At 38.8% G+C, this 22,157-nt stretch overlaps 2 protein-coding genes across 4 annotated transcripts in view; one reads left to right on the forward strand and one right to left on the reverse strand.

Moving 5' to 3' along the window:
• TTL (tubulin tyrosine ligase) overlaps positions 1–22,157 on the reverse strand; it is a 34,475-nt gene that overhangs the window by 11,601 nt on the left and 717 nt on the right. For 2 of the 3 annotated variants that reach the window (XM_025994366.2, XM_072767141.1), the window contains exons 2-5: positions 19,807–19,885; positions 11,440–11,672; positions 3,657–3,792; positions 2,456–2,725 (exon numbers count right to left, since the gene is read on the reverse strand). In XM_025994366.2, the coding sequence (XP_025850151.1) occupies positions 2,456–2,725; positions 3,657–3,792; positions 11,440–11,672; positions 19,807–19,885 (718 nt within the window). Of the gene's footprint in view, positions 1–2,455; positions 2,726–3,656; positions 3,793–11,439; positions 11,673–19,806; positions 19,886–21,160; positions 21,210–21,691; positions 21,847–22,157 lie in introns of all 3 variants that reach the window. The other variant, XM_072767142.1, reaches the window with a different exon arrangement.
• The window catches only part of LOC112916856 (uncharacterized), a 38,132-nt gene continuing 37,616 nt past the window's right edge, over positions 21,642–22,157 (forward strand). Inside the window, exon 1 of the mRNA XM_072718824.1 lies at positions 21,642–21,764. The gene's annotated coding sequence lies outside the window, so the exon portion shown is untranslated. The remainder of the gene's footprint in view (positions 21,765–22,157) is intronic.

Raw genomic sequence — 22,157 nt, forward strand, 5'->3', positions numbered from 1 at the left:
TGCTTTGGGGTCACCTGGGTTGCTCAGTTGGTTAAGTGACCGACTTTTGATTTCAGCTCAGGTCATGATCTCAGGGTCGTGAGGTCGAGCCCTACATTGGGTTCTGCACTCAGCTGGGAGTCTGAGATTTTCTCTCTCTCCCTCTTCCCCTGCTTATTCACCCCCCAACATGTTCTCTCTCTTAAAAAAAAAAAAAAAAAGAATAAGGAAACTGATCCTAGACAAAATCAAGAAAATATATGAAACTTCAGTGAGAAGCAACATGAAGGGTAAAAATGTATGGGGAAATCTAAATGAATGTTAACTATATAATAACAATAATAATAATGTCTTGTGAGTTTACAACATAGGTAGCATTAATAACACCCATGGACCCATAATCCAATTCCATTAAGCCCCTTTCTTGGGTCCCTCCTGTTTCCACTTCAAAAATAATCACTATTTTGAATTTTTTGTTTTTCATACCTTCAGTTATCTATTTTCATCATATATGGACATTCCTCTAAATAGTTTATTTAGTTCTGCTTGTTTTTCAATTTATATGAACAGAATCAATCTATATACAGCTTGTATATAGTTTATATTTTTTTGTAATTTTTGCTTGACATTATTATGTTTGTGTAACACCAGTGAAAATATCCTTCAGGAATAAGGTGAGACAAAGACATTCTCAGATGACAGAAAATCAAGAGGAGTTATTATCTATAGAACTACTCTAAAAGAAATGCTAAAATCTGAAGGGAAATAATACCAGAGAAACTTGGAACATTAGGACTGATGGAAGAGAATTAAAAAGGGCAAATATTTGGGTAAATAAAAAAACAGTATTTTTCTCTTTTTATATTGAACGCGAGTTTCTTGTAGGCAGCCTACCATTTGGTCTTGCATTTTTTAAAAAAATCCAACCGGATTGTCATATATATAAAAAATATATATGACTATTGATAGCAAAAATTATAACATTATGCCGTAAAGATTTCAGTGTTTATGAATGTAATATACACCACAACTATAGAGGTAGAGAGTTAAATGAACCATAAAGTTGTAAGTTTTCTGCATTTTATTTGAAGTGGTGAATTATTAACTCTAAGAAGGCTGTGAAATATATACTAGATATATAAATCATAATCCCTAGAGTAACCACTAAAAAGAGAAAGGGAGCCAAATACTCAGTAGAAAAATTAAAATGGAACTCTAAATAATTTTTAAAAGGCAGGAAATGGGAAAATAAAAAACAAAACCAGAAGGGGGCAGATAGCAAATAATAAAATAGTACACATATATCCAACCAAACCAATAATTACATTAAATTTAAATGATAAAGACACACCAATCAGAAAGGTAGAGATTGCCATACTAGATGTTTTGTTACACAAAACAAAAACAAAGCCTAACTATATGCTATCCACCAGAAGCCCACTGTATTATGATTTTTTTAAGATTTTATTTTATTATTTATTCATGAGAGACAGACAGGGAGAGATCAAGAGAAAGAGAGAGAGAGAGAGAGAGAGAGAGGCAGAGACACAGGCAGAGGGAGAAGCGGGCTCCACGCAGGGAGCCTGACGCAGGACTCAATCCTGGGACTCCAGGATCACGCCCTGGGCCAAAGCCAGATGCTCAACTGCTGAGCCACCCAGGGATTCCCCCATAATGGAATTAAAGTAAAAATCAGTAATAAGAAAACATCTGGAAAATTCCCAAATATTTGGAAATTAAGCAAAAATATTTAAATAATACAAATCAAAGATGAAGTTACAAGAAAAACTAGAAAATATTTTAATAAAATGGAAATGAAAACATAGCAAAACTTGTGGGATGCAGCAAGTGAGTGCTTAGAGGAAAACTGACAGCATTAAATGCATTTAAAAAATGAAATCTTTTTGGTGCCTAAGTGGCTCAGTTGGTTAGGCATCTGCCTTTGGCTCAGGTCATGTTCCCCGGGATCGAGCCACAAATTGGGATCTCTGCTTGACAGGAAGTCTGCTTCTCCTCTACTCCTTGCCCTGCTCATGCTCTCTCTCTCTCAAATGAATAAGTAAAATCTTAAAAAAAAAAAAATGAAATCTTTCAAATCAATGATGTAACTTTTCACCTTAAGGAAACTAGAAAACAAATTAAACCCATCAAAAAAGCAGAAGGAAAGAAGTAATAAGGAAGAAATAAAAACAACAAAAAAATCAATAAAACCAAGTTTTTAAAAAGATTAATTAATAATATTGGTAGACCCCCTAGCCAATCTGTCCCAATAAAATAGAAAATATAAATTACCAATATAAGGAATGCAAGCAGGGACATCATAACAGAATCTATAGATACTGAAAGGATAATAAAGGAATATTACAGATAATTTTTCTCCTTAAAACAGACAGCTTAAATGGAATAATTCCTTGAAAGGCACAAACTCCCAAAGCTTCTTCAAGACACATAACCAAAAAAGATACAATTAAGTTACCTTATTATATGTTTAATTTGTAGTAAAATACTACTTTCCAAGGTAATGTTCAAAGCACTTATAAGGTACTGATTGAACTCCTCAAAGAACATTTCGTTCCCTTCTTCGTACTTTCCATAGTTCTTTGAGTACTCCTTTTGAATGCAATGATTGGTCAAATGGCAGGTTTTGTCTTGGAAATTATCAACATGATATGGTTCTGAAGCAGTCCGAAGCACACCCTCTTTATAGAGGTAGATATTATACTGATGATCCACCAAGACCCAGCTTCTGCAAGTCAATAAAAACAGTTTCACTCAAGTCATCCAAGGTTTCTCCATAGTATATACATCATCCCCACACCTTAATGTTTTTGGAGGGAAGTAGAAGGAGGTAGGTTCTAAAATTATATGAGGCAAGCCAGGACAATTAGCTAAAATAGATTATCAATGTAATGAGGCAAATAAGTTTACCATAAATGACAGAGTCCTTGATCTGTTTAAAAGATAGCATTTTGAAGAGATTTAGATGGTTTGAGTCCTAAAGTTTATCCATGAAACCTTCCATTTACCATGTTTGCTCTACTAGTAATCTTAAGAGGAAGATTATTCATCCTGAAGCTGATCTGACACAGGATTGGTGTTCAAGAAGCAAGTCATCATGAAGACATCAAGAAGACGGAGTCCTCAATGAAGAGATGTCAGCAAGGCCACAGGAAAGCTGGGGAGAGAGCTGTTTAGCTTTTGACAGCACGATACAATCTCTTACTCTCTGACAGGCCTTTTGCTCAGAAAGTTAAAATCCAAAATGGTGTATAAGGTGTTTATGAAATCCTTAAAAAATAGAGGCCTCAAATAATTAAGCAAGGGCATATTATTTGTCGTGTCTGGATAATGTGTTTTCTCTTCACCTCTCAGCTTCTTCCATAAGCAACCGCCATACATTTATACCCTCCTCTTTGAAGCCACAAGTCATTTTGATTAAAGAGAACATACTAAAAAGGAAAATCCACAATTTTAGTAGTGTTTTCTAGAAAGAAAAGAGAAATACTGAAGGAAAAATACAAAATTAGATACAGAAGCTCAGTTCTATTCAGCTGTGCTCAATTTTGGCTACATATTAAACATGGTCAAATATCTCCTCACATTCCATGTTACCCTTATCACCCACCACTGCATTTTTCTCAGATTAGTAATAAAAACTCTGGACACTGATGCATTACCGAATGTCAAACTTGCGGTGACCTGGCTCCAGAAGCAGAGGGTGCTCAAGGTATTTCTGGATCACATGCACCTGACCCTGGTTGTCAATGAAATCCAGAAGCTCTGTAGCCTCCGAGGAGATGAGGATGCCTTCACCTAACAGAAAAAAATTGTCACAGCAATAAGTCCAGTTTGTCCCAAGGGGAAAAACTCTCTACAAAGCCCGAAGGGAAATACTGACAGCAGAAGGAAACTGAGAGGAGGCTTCTACTGGCCTGCTCACCCTTCTTCCTCCATCCCATCACTTCCTCAATCTCTCACATTCTCCCCTCTGTCCACAAGACCACCAGGGCCATCTGACTCTTTTTCTAGGTAAGACTGTAAACATGACCTTGACAGGCTCCAACTATGGAATTTCATTTTTACAGATACTCAAAATATCCAAGCATCCTAAATAAATGCCACTTTACTGCTGGCCACTGGCTGCCCTGACAAAGACTTTAATAAACCCAGCTCTCACACTATAGCTTACAGAAATATCCAGAAAGTTAGGGCATAAACACAACTGTACAAGTCAATTCCCTACAGCATTGTAATAGGAAAAATTTGAAACATGTAAAGTACCCACAAACTTTAAATGATGCAATGTCCTTATCAACAGGTTTGAGATATATGTTACATACCATAAGATTTGCCCTTTTAAAGTATAAAATTCAATGGCTTTTCCTATATCTAAGAGATTTGCAACCACTACTAACAATTTCAGAACATTTTCATCATCTCCCAGCAAAAATAACTATTAGCAGTCTACTCCCCATTGCTTCCTTACCCTATTCTGACAACCACAAATCTACTTTCTGTCTCTATGGATTTGCTTAGTCCAGATGATTCATATAAATGGAATCATATAGTATGTTGCCTTGGTATCTGGCTTTTTCATCTAGCATAATATTCTCAAGGTTCATGTTGTAGCATATATTACTACTTCATTCTTCCTTTCCATTACTAGTTAATATCCCATTGTATGGATATACCATTTTTGTTCATCCATTCATCAATCAATGGAAATTTGAGTTTTTTCCACTGTTGTTTGGCTCTTACGAGTAATGCTGCTAAAAAGATCTGCATAGGGACAACCCGGGTGGCTCAGCGGTTTAGCGCCGCCTTCAGCCCAGGGCCTGATCCTGGGGACCTGGGATCGGGTCCCGCGTTGGGCTCCCTGCATGGGGCCTGTTTCTTCCTCTGCCTGTGTCTCTGCCTCTCTCTCTCTCTCTCTCTCTCTCTCTCTCTCTATATATATATATATATATATATATATATATATATATATCATGAATAAATAAAATCTTTAAAAAAAAGAGATCTGCACAGAAGTTTTTGTGTGGACAGGTTTTCAATTCTTTTGTGAATATATCTAGGAGTGGAATAGTTGGGTCATATGGCAACTCTACATTTAACTTTTTGAGAAACTGCCAAATTGATTTCCAAAATGTCCACACCATTTTACATTCTCAACAATACATAAGTATTGTCCAATTTTTTCACATTCTTGCCAACATTTACCGTCTTCTTGATTATAGCTATCCCAGTGGGTGCGCAGTGGTCTCTCATTGTGGTTTGGATTTGCATTTTCCTAATGACTAACAATGCTCTTTTTCTTATTTATTTATTTATTTATTTATTTATTTATTTATTTGAGACAGAGAGAGAGAGAGGGGCAGAGACACAGGCAGAGGGAGAAGCAGGCTCCATGCAGGGAGCCTGACGTGGGACTCGATCCCGGGTCTCCAGGATCACGCCTGGCTGAAGGTGGCGCTAAACCGCTGAGCCACTGGGGCTGCCCGTTCTTTTTCTTTTTTTTTTTAAGATTTTTAAAATTTATTCATGACAGAGAGAGAGACAGGCAGAGGGAGAAGCAGGCTCCGTGCAGGGAGCCCAACGTGAGACTCGATCCCGGGTCTCCAGGATCACACCCTGGGCCGAAGGTGGCACTAAACTGCTGGGCCACCAGGGCTGCCCATGACTAACAATGTTGAGCATGTTTTCATATGCTTAATGGCTATTTGCATATCTTCTATGGAGAAATGTCTATTTAGGTTCTTTGTTTTTATCTTAATGAAGTTGTCCTTTTATTATTGAGTTATCAGAGTTCTTTACACATTCTGGATACAGGTGTCTTATAAGATACATGATTTGCAAATATATACTCCCATTTTGAACAGTTCCATTATAATGGATCCCTCAGTGTTGCTCTTTTATTTTTATTTTTTTTTATTTTTAAAGATTTTATTAACTCATGAGAGACAGAGAGAGGCAGAAACATAGGCAAAGGGAGAAGCAGGTTCCCTATGAGGAGCCTGATGTGGGACTCCATCCCAGGACCTCAGGATCATGACCTGAGCCATAGGCAGAAGCTCAACCACTGAGCCACCCAGGTGCCCCAGTGTTGCTCTTTTCAAGTCACAACTACTCCCTCCCCATAACATCTTCCTGACAATTACTCATCTATTCTCTATTTCCATAATTTTGTTATTTCAGGAATTTTATATAAATAGAATTATACAGTATGTGATCTTTGGGGATTGGTTTCTTTCATTTGGCATGACTCTGGAGATTTCATCCAAGTTGTTGTATATATCAGTACTTCATTCCCTTTTATTGTTCAGGAGTATTCCATAGTATCGATTTGGCTTAATTACTCAGCTTCTGAAGGAATCTGAGTTGCTTCCAGTTTGGGGCTACTACAGATAAAGCTGTTATGAACAATCAAGTGCAAGTTTTTGCATAGACATAAGTCTTCATTTTTCTGAGACAAATGCCCAGGTGTGTGCAATTGCTTGGTAGTTACAGGTTTAGCTTAATGAGAAATTACAAGACTTTTTTCCAGAATAAAATGTACCATTTTACATTCCCACTAATACCGTCAGATTGATCTAGTTTCTCATGACTCTTGCAGCATTTGCTGTCATTACCATTTCTTATTTTAGCCATTTTAATAGGAGCATCGTGGTTCTAATTTGCATTTCCCTAATGCTTAATGATTAATTAAAAAATCTTTTCATTTGCTTATTTTTTATCTGTAGAATCTTTCAATGCATTCCCAGGTCTTCTGCCTTTCTAACTGGATTGGTTTTTTTTTTTTTAACTGTTGAGTTTTTAAAGTTTTTTTATATATTATATATGTAAAGTCTTTTGTCAGGTATGTGTTTGAAGGTATTTTCTCCAAGCCTGTAGCTTGTACATTCAGCCTCTTTAATAGAGACTTTCTTTTTTTCTTTTTTAAGATTTATTTATTTATTCATGAGAGACACAGAGAGAGGGGCAGAGACCTAGGCAGAGGGAGAAGCAGGCTCCATGCAGGAAGCCTAATGTAGAACTCAATCCCGGGACTCTGGAATCATGCTCTGAGTGAAAGGCAGACTCTCAACCGCTAAGCCACCCAGGCATCCCTCTAATAGAGTCTTACAGAGGAAAAAAAAAAATCCTCATTGTTGAGGTTTGACTTATCAGCTGTTACTCTTATGGTCATATATGTGATATCAAGTTTAAGAATACTTTGCCTTAGTTTTATATTTTAAGTCCAAAACCCATCTTGAGTTAGTTTTTGCCTAATGTAAGGTTAACATTGAAGTTCAGTTGTTTTTATCTATGAATATTCACTTGCTCCAGCCCCATTTGTTCAAAAGTCTGTCCTTCTATTGAATTGTTTTGTACCTTTGTCAAAAATCAGTAGTTATATATGTGGGGTCTATTTCTGAGTTCTTGCTTCTATAGATTTATTTTTCTGTCCCCCTACTAATACTGCAGGGTAGTGACTACTGTAGCTATACAGAGTATGCTTTAATATGAGGTACAGTGATTACTCCCAAGTGATTCTTCTTTTTCAAAATTGTTTAAGCTATTCTAGGGCTTGTACCTTTCCATATGAATTTTAGAAGAAGCTTCAGGTCTGCACAAAAAGCTGGTTGAGGTCTTGACAGCAGTTGCATTAGGCCTATAGACCAATTTGGGAGTGAACTGACATCTTTACTATGTTGAGTCTTGCAATCCATGAATATGGTATGTCTGTCCAATTACTTAGGTCTTTTTCGACCTCCTTCACAGTTGATTTGTAATCTTCAGCATTAAGATCCTATACGTGTTTGCTAAGTTTATACCTAAGCATCTCATTTTCTTTGGGGTGACTATTAAATGGTATTGTTTATACCTTTAGTTACAATATATTCATTGTTAATATACAGAAATGCAATCGATTTTTGTGTGATCTCATATCGTGCAACCTTGCTGAACTCAGTTTCTTAGTTCTAGGACCTCTCACCTATGCTTTAGATTTCTAGCTCATCTCTATTTGGGTCTCATGCTTTCAGTACAAATTAATTTGTTACTTAATTTAATGATTCAATTTTCCTAAAACCCAGCCCCTTTTTCAACTATCTCATTTCTGTGACTTGCTCTACCATGTGGTTATCTCTTAAACAAGAAACTGCAAATCAACTTGGAGAAGCTCCTTCCTCTCTTTTTGTAGGAAGAGGATTCTTTCTGTCTCATCTCCCTCAGGAACCACTCTCAGATATCCTGGTTCCTCTTTATTTCCACTTGCTAATTTTTTAGTACAGACCTTAGTTTCTCTTCCTTTTCACTTCCAAAATAGTTATCCTAAAACACCCCTTCCTACTAATGCCCTGGAACTGTACCACCTTTGACGCCTTGCTCTCCAAAATCTGTTCACATTGTCTCCTATTTGCTCTAACTTTATTTCCTTTATGCTATTTCCTTATGTACACTATTATTGAAAATACACCTAATGCTGATAGGTGGGGAAAATAATGGAAGTAGAAAGATACATCTTGATAACTTTAAAAACCTATTATCATTGAAAAAAGATATGGCATTAAAGTGAAATAGAAAAGTTACCTATAGTCTTATTTCCTAATATAATTATTTTTCTCTTTTAATATCACCTTCCTTTCTATAACGGCAAAGACTGGCTCATTCATAGTGAACTCACCGTATATTGTCATTTTTTTTTTCGTTTCTATGTTAACATCACAATTAAGTTAGCAGCTGAAAAAATATCTCATTGTATATATAATCCCAAAATTATATATTGTTTACTGACTGCTGGACAGTGGGTTTGTTTCTAAGTAATATGCTGCTGTTATAGATCACATAGTAGTAAATGTCGTTGCTTTTAAAATATTTCCCTGGAGTTAATTTCATAGGAATGAGAGTAGTGGGCCAAAGCCTATGCACTCTTTATGGCTCTTCCTTTGTATTATCCTGTTGCTTTTTCAAAGGCGTGTATTACAACTAAGAGGAAGTAGTTCATAACAAACTTTTAGCAACAGTCACTGAAGGTCTATCTTATTTGGTAGATATAAAATGATACATAAAATCTACATTCATTTTGTAAGTTTTGGATACAATGTAGCATGTTTCCATGTACTCCTTAACTGTATTTCTAATATTATTTCTTTAAATATGCACTAACTTAACCTGAAGAAACTATGAGGAAACTCTGTAATTCTTTAAGGAGTTTCAAGGTGGTAAGTTTTTTTTTGTTCTTTGTTCTCATCTCAACTATTTATCTGGAAAGAGATGCATCACTAGCCTTCTTTCTGACTAGATTGGGTTCATGTGGGCAAGAGATCATGTCTGTTTTTTATCCCTGTATCTCCACTCATTACTTCATTCATTCATTCATCACTCAATACATATATTGAACTTTTGATGGGTTCCATGTGCTACCCTGGCACCAAGGAGACAGCACTGAACACAGATGTGACAAGGTCTGACTGTGCTTTAATAGGATCTCTGTCTGCTGTACCGTGTGTAGATTCTGGAAAATGGCCAAGGGCAGGAGGACAAGGAGCAATGCTCCAGGTGAGAGGTGAAGGTAGCCCAGATCCAAGACTGGTAGCGGAGGGGTGAACAGGGGGTCTTTATACTGGATATAGTGTGAAGAGCCAACTATTTCCAGCATGTGGTAGGTATTAAACACTTATTTAACAAGAATAAAAGCCATTTATTCATCCTATTGGTTTTACTTTATAGTTCCCAAACAAAACAAATGCATACCACTTAACTCCCTAAAGCAAAATTTCTTCATTTTTTTGGCATTTTATCCTCTTTTACCTCTCTCTAATGTTGACCATCAATCTGACTGTCTTGGCAAAGGTTCAGACACCACCCAAAGGAATCACTGCCATGACTGGACATGCTCTTCTCCAAGGACCTTGCCTTACTCCTGGTTCTCACACCAGCTAAGGCTCCATGATACAAGGTGTTCTTACAATGGCCATCCTGACTCAAGCCCAAGTCCACAGAAGGAATATGGAATACTGTAAATATCTATTTCCTCTTCCAATTCCCCCATTTATCATTAGAACCAAACTAGGGGATAGTACTTGAGAAGAGGTCACAAGAGGGGAAAGAGAAGTAGGTGAGGTACCTGGCTTGTGGCAAGAGTCCAACTCTCCCACTTTCAGGAGATTCCAGGTGATGCCCCCTTGTCTCATGGTTGGTAGAAAAGAAGGTGAGGTCCACTGGACCGGGGATAGAAATGAGTACCAATGGCCAGATGGTCTTCCAAGGCAATAAAAGAAGAAGTAAGTTCAAAATAGAATGGTTTTAAAAGGAGCATATGATGGTAGCTATAGAGACAGACCATGTTTATGTGTTCATTACATTGGGAACTGCCTGTATTTTGAGCTTGAGTCAATATTATAAACCTCATTCCTTCTATGCATTCATTCAACACACATTTACTGAGTGCCTCTGGGGAGTGTAGAGATGAACAAGATAGAAAATCTGTGTTTACATGGAGCTTATGGTGTGAGAGGAGACAGGCAGATAAACAGATATGTAATGTAAATGCTAGGAAAAGGTTAGTGCAAGGAGGAAAAATAAAGCATGGCAAAGGACAGAGAGCAATGGGCATAAAGTCTATTTTAGAAAAGAAAAGGCTTCTCTGACAAGGCAATATTTGAGCTGAAATAGAAAATAATCCATAAAGACATCTGAGATACACAGACAAATTTAGAGAATTTGTAGGACTCCAGGCAGGTGTGGCTATAGAATAGTGAGCAAGGCCAAGAATGGGAGATGGGATCAGAGATAGGAGCAAATGTTAAATGGTATAGGCTACCAACAGCAATCTGGAGTTTATCTGAACTGCATTGGGAAGCCAGCTGATAAGCCTTGAGCAGGGAGTAACATGATCAGATTTACAATTTTAGTCACTGCTCTGTCTTAGAAGGAGAACTAGCTGTGAGCAGACACAGCAATTACACAGACTAGAAAGAACAGTAGTTTTGACTTCAAGTGAGAGCAGTGGAAATTGCAAGAAAAGGTCTAATTTGGAATATATTTTAAAGGTAGAGCTAGCAAGATTTGCTGATGCATTAGGTATGGATTATAATGAAAAGAGCAGTCAGGGATGAAGCCTAGGTTTGGGGCTTCAGAGACTAGGTACAGAGTGGGATCACATACTATGTGGGAAGACTGAAAGAGGTAGGTTGGAGTGGGCAGGAAATGAGTCTATATCAGACACGTTACATTTGAAATTCCTGTCATACTGGATCTGGAGCTTAAAGGGAAATACTTTGGCTGGAGATATACATTTAGAAGTCATCATTACCTAGGTAAGTATTTAAAACTATGTAATTAGTCATGGTCTCTACCTTTGAGGATTCAGATTAGAACAGCCACTCATCTAAAGATATCAGTGAATTCTAACACACAATTGAACAAACCCATGGGAACCTACAAGAAAGGAAGAAAGGGAGAGCAATGCCAACTTACCTTTGGCACCGGCTGATGACTTTGCAATCCAAACATTGCCCTCTCCATCTTCTTTCTTTCTATTGTAAGAAGCCAGGAAGAACTCTCTTTCATCTGTCCTTGAGTTATGGATCGGTGGATGGATTCCATTCTGTGCTGGAGCAACTGGGGTCTTGAGATTAGTTGGATAAATCACATAGGACTCTGGAAACCATGTGCAGGACTCAGCCAGGTCTGGGCTTGTCTTGATTAGCCTGACAGATGACAGAGGGTCAGTTTCCCTTCTTAATTCACCCTACCACTCCATTCAGAAAAGTCAGTGCTTTCCCACAGAGCTTGTCAAGGAGGTAGGGCAATACCAGGGCCAGAAACTGATGTTTGTGGGGTTTTTTTGTTTTTGTTTTTGTTTTTTAAGTAAAGATTTTATTTACTGGGTGTCTGGGTGGCTCAGTCAGTTGTGCATCTGTCTGCCTTCAGCTCAGGTCATGATCTTGGGGTTCTGGGATCAAACCCCATATCAGGTTCCCTGCTCAGTGGAGAGTTTGCTTGTCCCTCTCCCTTTGCCCCAGCTCATGCTCTCTATCTTGCTCTCTCTTGGGTAAATAAATAAACTCTTTAAAAAAGTAAAATAAAAAACATTTTCTTTATTTAGGAGCTGGTCTTTTTATACCACTCTTTGCTCTTGGCCTCCTTGAGCTGACCTGTAATGTACTACTGGGCAGCACCCAGCTATTACATGCAACCCTAAAGCCATGCTCCAAGTAGTTATGAAAGAGCTTAATATACAGGATTTTAGCTCCTTTTAAAATACATCTCTAGGGACGCTGGGTGGCTCAGCAGTTGAGCGTCTGCCTTCAGCTCAACGCAGTGATCCTGGTCCCAGGATCAAGTCCCACTTGGGCTCCCTGCATGAAACCTACTTCTCCCTCTGCCTGTGTCTCTGCCACTCCCTGTGTGTCTGTCATGAATAAATAAATAAAATCTAAAAGAAAAAAAAACCGCTAAGGAAAATGAACTTGAAGTAATTCTGAGATAATACTTTTTCAGTGTATATGTTGTGGTTGAGCTAGACCCAAGCAAAGAAAAAAAAAAGTAGAGAACTTAGGAAATTATTTGGCTTACTAGAAAAAATACTATCTTGGCCCAACTCTCTGGAGAGCAAAGACTACTGCTTAGGAATCTCAATTATCTGAAGACTTATTTTAGTTCTTCATTTCTTGCTTTTAGCTCAACCTTGTGTCAATGACAGAGATAGGAGGAATCTTTCTAATGGGACACACGACCCCAGTGGTCATAACTAAACATATCTCCTGCCCCCAAAATAATATAACATGATGGAAGATAAAGTCAGGCTGTAGGCAAGGCACTTAATAAACACAAGGGCTTATGAAGGGCTTCCCATTGCATTTACCCTCCAATCAGACCTCCAGAGGGGGAGGTACTAGCATTCAGTTTCACAAATTAGCTACTGGGTCACAGAGAAATAAATTTCCCAAGATCATAAAGGTAGTAAAAAATAGCCCTTATGCAAGCTCCAAACTTCCAGTCCTCACTCAACATTTATTCTTACTCTGCAGGTCTCAGAGCCAGGAGGGAACTGATCCAAAGACATCTGCAGGCCTTCCCTAAGCTATGCTCCCTTCTCTGTCTAAAACAGAATTATTCATGCTAAGCCTGTGTTAACCTGCAGAAACCAGTCTATGAGCAAATGGCAGAAATAATGAAATGTTTAACTGAGATTTATTTTTTAATTTTAAGATTTTATTTAACAGAGAGAGAGAGCATGCTTGCATGCACAAGTATAGGGAGCAGCAGAGGGAGAGGGAGAAGCAAGATCTCCACTGAGCAGGTAGCCAGATGCGGGGCTTGATCCCAGGACCCCAGGATCATGACCTGAGCCAAAGGTGTAGACGCTCAACCAATAAGCCACCCAGGTGTCCCAAACTTCGATTAGTTTTGATGTAAAAACTGAGGTATTGTAAAATATTTTTCCATTAATCACAATTGTACTCTTTTGGTAGGATGACATTAACCACTACATGACCTAAGATATTTTTGTGGTACTGCGGCGTGCATGTCAGGCGCATATGTTTCTACTGTATACATAAACACATCACTGTTCTACTCAAAGACAATAGACTGATTCAGCTCAAGTGGCTTTATCTCCCATGCCCTGATGAAGCATTATATTGTGTTTATTACGCAGACAGCATGAGTTACAATGACAGCTATGTAAATCATAATTGGTAACTAATGTAAAATGTAACTATCTAGTTAAAAATAAGTATGGACAAATTTTTAAATTTAAAACAAAGGCATATTACTGATGCTAAATGTTTTGTCAAGTTAATGTGATAGCTTCATTCCCTTTGAGCTTGTATATTATCCACATTTGCATTGCCAGAATTCCCTTATCAGCTCTAAACCTGACAACTACAGGAACATATCCTCCAGCACATTCCTAGTGCATAGAAAACATTCATTTAGCATGGTTTTGTTAGTATAAGATATTTCTTCTTCTCTCAGTTTTTTATTCTTCTTATTTTTTTTAATCAAAGACTGATGCAGAATTGAGTGAGGATGCCAAAGCTAGAACTATGACTAAACAGTAAAGAAAAAAAAAAAAAAGAACTGTCAGAAAGTATGTCAGAAATTTCATAATGAATGGCAATTGGAACTTGCTATAGCAGAGTAAAATGAAAAAAAAGTTTACTGTACAAAGGAGGAATTTTCAGCAAATACATAATGAATTTCATAACCCGTTTCCTTCAACTACCAAACAAAAACAAAAATAAAATAAAAGACTGAGAGAGAGAGATAAACCGAGGAACAGACTCTTAACTATAGAGAATAAACTGATGGTTACCAGAGGGAAGGGGGATGGGTTAAATAGGTGATGGGGTAATAAAGGAGTACACTTTCTGTTATGAGCACCAGGGGTTGAATCACTAACTTGTACACCTTGAAACTAATATTACACTGTATGTTAACCAACTGGAATTTAAGTAAAAACTTAAAAAGATAATCAGTGAAATTTGAGGTTGAAATCAGAGTTAAATACCTAACAAAAAATGATAAACAAAATTTTAACAGGCTCTGAGCTTGTAACTTCAGTCAGTTACAAAATGGCATGGATTCTTAAACAAAAAAGAAAACCATTTTTTAAAGAGATTTATTTACTTGGTTTTAGAGAGAGTGAGAGAGAGCATGTGAGTGTGCAAACACACAGGGGGTGAGAAGGAAGAGAATCTCAAGCAGGCTTCCCACTAAGCGCAGAGCCCAGTGCAGATTTTGATCTCATGACCCTGAGATCATGACTTGGGCCGAAACCAAGAGTCATATACTCAACTGAATGAGCTACTCAAACGCCCCAAAAGAAAATCATTTTAAGGGCATGGGGGTGGCTTAGCCAGTTAAGTGCCTTCAGCTCAGGTCATGACCTCGGGGTCCTGGGATAGAGTCCTGAGTCTGGCTTTCTGCTCAGTGGGGAGTCTGCTTCTCCCTCTCCCTCTGCCCTTTCCTCTCCCTTGTGCACACCCTTTCTCTCTCTCTCTCTTTCTAAAATAATTACATAAAATCTTTAAAAAAAACATTTTAGATAGAAATACAGTTAGGCGAAATATTTTGAGGAAAAGAGTAAAAAAGATATTTTACAAAAAGTGAACAATCTTTAGCTAAGTCATGAACATAGCACAAGGAGTACAAGACCTTTCTAATAATATCAAAGACTGATTCAAAAGTAAAAAATCTTAAATATTTTTCTATAGTTAGTTCTGTGACATGAGATGTTGCCGATTTGATACTTTACATACGCTCTGTTTCAAAGAATTTTCAAATACATGAAAAAATATTATCAAATTGTAGTCTTAAAACTATCAATCTTGTGGTACAGATATTTTTTAATCTTTTACATCTGTCAAAGAATTTCTATGTGTGAAAATTTCTATTGTGACAGTACTTCAGCTAGGTTGGGTTGAACTCTGACTTACGAGGATTTTAATAGACTGATGCTTCTTTAATTGCTTCATTTTACTATATGTTACATATTGGAAACACTTGCGCTCAGTTTTCTGAAGCCCACTCTATGAAATCTATCATGGATACAGTTGTTGAAATGGTTTAGTATATACTTGCAAATGCTACAATGATTCTCCAGTATGAACTGTTGAAAGAAACAGAAGACAATGGATTTAATGACACTGTGTTCCCTGCCTCTGTTCACTGATTGAGAGATAAAGGAGCTCTACAAAGACTCACTGTATTGTCAACTCCAAATCAGATTTCCTTGAAATAAAAGAAAATGCTTCTCAAATCAATAATTAATTAAAGATAGGGCAATAATCAAAGACAGGGCAGCCCCGGTGGCGCAGCGGTTTAGCGCCGCCTGCAGCCCAGGGCGTGATCCTGGAGACCCTGGATCAAGTCCCACGTCAGGCTCTCTGCATGGTGCCTGTTTCTCCCTCTGCCTGTGTCTCTGCCTCCCTCTCTCTCTCTTTCTGTGTCTCTATGAATAAATAAATAAAATCTTTAAAAATAATAATAATAATCAAAGATAAAAAATGGCAGTGGGATTGACATTTTCTTGCCGATATCCACACTCCATATAATCAAGCTAAATTCAAAGCTCCAAGGAAGGGAAAAGAAGATCTTATTTAGGACTTAACCAGACAGGTGTAAGAATTTGTGTTTCAACCTCATAATACAAGTTAACAATAATGATTTTACATATTTTTATAACATAACTCAGTGTGTAGATTTAAATTGAAATACACAGCATTATGTAAATTGGCTGCAAAAACTAAAGAAAAGTTTGAAGAGCACTGTTGATATTGTTAAATTTAGAGTTTCTTTTCAATTTTTTCAGTATTTCTTTTTTTAAGATTTTATTTTATTTATTTGACAGAGAGAGCAAGTGAGATGAGGGAGGGGAAGAGGGAGAGAGAGAAGCAGACTCCCTGCCGAGCAGGGAGCCTGATGCAGGGCTCAGTACCAGCACCCTGGGATCATGACCTGAGTTGATGGCAGCTACCCAACTGACTGAGCCACCCAGGCACTGCTATTTGAATTTGATATTAATAATACTGTGTTGACACAAGAGTTAGCAAACTATTTAACTTGGACACAGTTTTGAAAAGTCAATTATTCTAAAAATATGAACCAGTTTTGTCAATGTACATGCAACTATTACAGGAAAATGATTTTTCTTTCAGTCACTGAAAAAGTTTATGTGGAAACAACTTCAGTATGTATATCTACTTTTTCAATCATAAATTTTTATGAAATATAACAAGGGTTTCAAATGAAACTTTATTGTCTGGATTAAGATGTAACAAAAATGTAAAATGCACACCAGATTTTGAAGACTCAGAATGAAAATAAAATATATAAAATATCTCACTGACTATTTTTTACATTAATAACATGTCAAAGTGGTTATTTTGGATTTTTCTGGTCAAATAAAACATATTAAAATAAACTGCACCTGTTTCTTTGTACTTATTTTAATTTTGCAATTAGGAAGTTTAAAATTGCACAAGTGACTTTCATTCTATTTCTGCTGGACAGCATCCTTTGCAACTGTTGCATTTCCTCAAAAGCCCATTTGGAAAGATATCACAAATGGAGGCTTATTTATATATACAGGGGAGAAAAACTCACAAGAGGAAAAGAAAGCCTCTATCCTGGGTCAGAAGAAAAGAAGAAAAGGGCTCTGTGACTACAGCCTCAAGGCCTTGATGAATTTCTTAAATTCTCCGAAGTAACAGGAGAAAGGGACATGCTGTAAAGGGTCCAGTGGAAAACCCTATTAAGGTTCTGGGGAGCCCTGTGAGGGATGCCCAATCATATGGTCCATGGGTCCCATCTGTACAGATGACAACTGTCTTAGCTCAAGACTAAATGCTATGGCCATGGTCAACCCAGTTGTCCTCTAGGAGCTGCCATTTTGTCCTACTTTAAATGAGAAAAATTACATTTTTAACTCTCTGGAACCCTTTCAAGCCATACAAAATTATGAGAGAGAAACAAAATGACAAAGGGAATCATCAATTCCTGGAACTACTACAATCCCTTGCAGGATACCTGACAGAATGAAGGACAACTCCCAGCCTGCATAAGTCATGTCACCATTTACAAGGTGCCATCACAGACCATGTTACATGCCGCAGAGGGACAAAGAGCAAGTATGATCACCACCATCTACATTTACAGATGGGTCACTGGGATTCACAGTGGTGTTGCCCAGGGTCATACCTACTCAGACCTGATCAGGACTCCAGCCATGTACTCTCTCTACTTTATTATAGATGCTAACTATGCAAATATGTAGGATGTTTTATATATATATATATTTTTTTTTTTTTTACAGTATCCTCTGTTCATAATTATAAAAGCTAAATTCTACCTTTATCTTCAGTTTTTAAAAATCATAGTAAAAACTGAATAAACCTTTTTAAAAAATTTCTAAATAATCTGGATAAACAATCATGTCCCACTTCTACTCTTAGTTCTAGTGAAACAATCTTCTGCATTCTAAATATGTAAATATGTAACAACAAGGGGCAGCTGGGTAGCTCAGTCGGTTAGACATCTGTCTTTAGCTCAGGTCATGATCTCAGGGTCCTAGGATCAAGCCCCACATCGGGCTCCCTGCTCATTAGAGAGTCTGCTTCTCCCTGTCCCTCTGCGCTTCTCCCCCATCCTGCTTGTGCATGTGCACACATCTGTCAAATAAATAAAATTTTTTTAAAATGTACTAACAAGACATCACAAAGCCTTGCTCACCTTTAGGGGTAGCTGGTGAATCACGAAACTCTATCACAGAAAGAAGTGGATACGTTAGTTACTGGAGCCAGTGAGTGTAAGCAAAAAGGAGAAAATGATGCCATGAACACCCAACCTTGGAAATAGATGGAGCCTGGAGAAATGTGAAAGGGGAAAAGAGCATGTGCACTGAGTCATATCTTCCAGTGTCTTCTTCCCTAAATGATTTGTTTGGCTACACACACCTGTTTACCAATCATCATGGAAAGAATACTGGAGACCCATTAAAGCCCCAATTTTAGGGGCACTACCCAGTTTTTCTCAACTGAAATGAAAACAGTTAACAGCAGTAACAGCCATAATAACAGCAATAACAAGAGCTTTTACTTATGTAGTGTGAACTCTGAGACAGACATTACTCAAAGCCAGTATATAAATTAACTTAATTAATTCTAATAACTCCAAGGTAGTTACTATTATTATCACCATTTTGTTTATAATGGCGATTTCTACTACAGAGAAGGAAACTGAGGCACAGAGTCAAATACTTACTGTTTACCACTGTGCTATACACTTTACACGTGTTGCCCTATTTAATCCTTACAGTTACCTTATGAGGTAGATTCTGAGGCTCAGAAGGATGAGGAAACCTGCCCCAGCTAAGAAGAGGAAGAGCTGGGATTAAAACCCAAGCTGCTGATCCTAACTTTCAATCACTGTATAATACTGCTGCCTCTACCTTATGGTATCATTCTTTTTTTTTTTTTTTTTTTTTTTTTTTAATTTTTATTTATTTATGATAGTCACAGAGAGAGGGAGAGAGAGAGGCAGAGACATAGGCAGAGGGAGAAGCAGGCTCCATGCACTGGGAGCCCGACGTGGGATTCGATCCCGGGTCTCCAGGATCACGCCCTGGGCCAAAGGCAGGCGCTAAACCGCTGCGCCACCCAGGGATCCCTTATGGTATCATTCTTACGACACTGCCATAACCGCACTGCTCAGAGAAGGGCAGTGTAACAGATAGTGTTATACCCAGCCTGGGTGTTCCTTCTGAGGGGACCCCTGGCTGCTGTGAGCTGGCTGCCAAGACTTTATGCATGCCTTTTCTCTAGGGTCTAGCCCCTGCCCAGAAATGGGGAAGCTACATTTTCCACTTCCTCCCACAGCCAGAGGCTTCCTGATATTAAAGGACAGAAGCCAGGTCATCTTGTCTCAACTCTGAGGTACCATTAACTCTTGAGCTCTGTGGAGTCAGGCTGAGAAACAACTTGAGCTAAAACTGTATCTTTGCTTGGCTTCTTCTCCCACTGTCTGTCCCCCAACCCCTTGCTTCCAAGTGAGTTTCTCCCAAGAGCTTCCACTTGCCCCCCAGTAAATAACCCATACAAGAAACCTCGTTTCCCCTTCTGCTTCTAGGGAGCCTCATGTGGGCTTTATTAAGCACAAACAGCAAAGTTTTAGATTGCAATCAAAGTAGCACAGAGGATGCACCAGAATTAATACTCTTGGCTTTTTAGACAAAAGTATTTTTATCCTTTAAAAAAAAACCCCACATTTTTGCTGAAGTGCTTCAGGAGGAAAGCTAAAAGATTTATGTAATACATCAAATGGATCTTAAACACTTACTTCACTAAAGAAGCTTTGCGACACAGTTTGTCAGCCCCCCTGTAGTAATTCACCAACTGCATCAGCCCAGGCTCGTGACCTATAAAGGAAAGAGGAGGCTCAGAAGGGAAAGAGGACAGGTGGGAAATGACAATGTCAGCACCAGCATGCCGAAGAGAGAACAGCTGTGTCATGCCCAGCTTTCCTTTCTCCCATTTCAGGACTTGTTGGTGAAAATGGAACAATTCCGTTGCCCACCTGTACTCCTCTTTCACAGCATGGCACTGGAAACCCTCCCTCGCCCCATGGTGGATATTAGGGTATCAACATCCTAGCTCTGCCAAAGACGCTGCTACCTTTATCTTCCTAGGGTGGAAGGGTACTTTCTATTTCTTTTGATCCCCACCACACCCTACTCTTCGCTTAACACAGAGGGACTTAATAATTTCTGTACAATACAGCTTTCATAGTCATGCTTTGACACCCCAACCTTGGTTTTCTACAGCCATCAAGGAAGGCAAAAGAACTACAATATTGCTGTTCTCAAGCATGTCTACCTCTGCAAGAGTCTAAGAGAGACACAAGACGTAAACGAAGGTGGAGAAGCCATGTCTATAAAATCAAAAGCCCTGAGGATTTTCTTCTGTGTATCCTCTACAGAGAAACTCATCCTCAATAAATCTTATTGCTTATCCCCTCCTCTATAAAATAGAGCAGAAAAGATACGTACAAAAACAAAAGCCTCAATTTTGATTTGAAATCCTAACAAAATGTACTGACTTTCCAGCAACAAAAATAAAAGTAAAACCAAAGGAGTTTGAGTAGAAGATGCCAGAGGTAAGAACATGTCTGAGAAAAGCATATAATTGAATAAAAATATTTAGGTACTAACTAGCTCTCAGGGTCTCCCTGGGGCAGATGTACCTGGCTCACACCTGAAGCACCTACCTTCTCATCTCCATGGCACCAAGCATTCCTGACACTTTACCTGGCTCTATAAGCCATCTCATTGGGTTTCACACAGTGCACTTACAGCAAAAATTAAATATCCCTAACACTGAAGACACATAAATATATGGGTGTAGGATTCTGTTTTCTTTTCCATAAAAATCAAATGTTTACTTATCATCTGCTGACTCTGTGATCCTGTTTAGGATGTGGACCCTATAAATTTCTGCTCCTTTTCCCTCTAGTCCTGAGCATCATAGCAATGCCAACCACCCCTGCTTCAGCCCCAGTAGAAACAATTTGGTCTGTTTTTAATATTAGGATTCCCCCTAAACTTTTACAGCCAGGCATTGACCCGTCCAGGGAAGAAGGTAAGTCAGTATGGCAGGGAAGTGGACAGAGCAAGAAGGAAATATATTTTCTCAACTGTAAGTATTTCTTCTTTCAGGAAAGGTATCCTCTTTGCCGAAGGTTTCCTGGAGAGACAGGTTAACAAAAGCGAATCTCCAGACACGTTCCCTGTAGTCTCAGAGTTCTGGGGGTTGGAATCAGCCCCTCCATGGAGTCCCCATCACGCATACATTCTAAAGTTGTATAACAATAAAAAGCTGTCCATGGTACCATTCCAAAGAAAAAATTCCCATAAAGCTATGCAACACCCTTCCTTCCTGAAATTACTACAACTATACAAGCCCCTCACGGAAAAGCTGTCATGTAAGCTCACCAGGAGCCAGTCAGTTCCAAATGGCCTGTTTTCAATCTGCCCATTCAACCTCTCTACCCTCTGACCACACCTATTTCTAAAAACTGTGTCCTCTGCTGGACACTGAACACCACCCTCTCTGGGTTGCCTTCCAGGGCAGAGATGACCTTTCCTCATCATTGATTTTCGTCTTCTGTCTTTGGCAATTCGATTTGGTCCCCACCCCAGGAGAATTTTGGAAAGGGACATAGCTACTCTGAGAGAGGCTGCATCTCCAGGATGGCTGCGCAGTGAGGAGAAGCCACGAGACTGTCCAGGTCAACGGGAGGTAAGTTGAAGTGATCTGCACAACTTCTCGATGACGTCATCCGGAAAGGCGCTGCCGGTCCTCTCCTTTCCCCTGCTCCTCCCTACAGGCGAGGATGTGGACATGATGATGCCCAGCCAGCATCAATCATGAGAGTGAGGCTAACTCCCTCGGGATGGGCAGGGCAGAGAAGTGGAACACAGGGGGAAGCCAGGGTCATGTAAAATGCTCGGGGAAGCTAAGGAAAGGGCTAAATCAGACATCCTTCGGCCCTTCCCCGGCCGGGCTCACTTCTGGAACTCCTGCCTTTGGGTTCTAGAGGTCTTTTGCAAATCCCAGTGTGTGTGAGCCCTCGGGGAGCTGAATCGGCAGCGTTTTCACCACGCACAAGGATCGCCCGCGCCTACACCAGGC

Source organism: Vulpes vulpes, chromosome 8 (assembly GCF_048418805.1).
Source record: "Vulpes vulpes isolate BD-2025 chromosome 8, VulVul3, whole genome shotgun sequence".
Taxonomy (NCBI): domain Eukaryota; kingdom Metazoa; phylum Chordata; class Mammalia; order Carnivora; family Canidae; genus Vulpes; species Vulpes vulpes.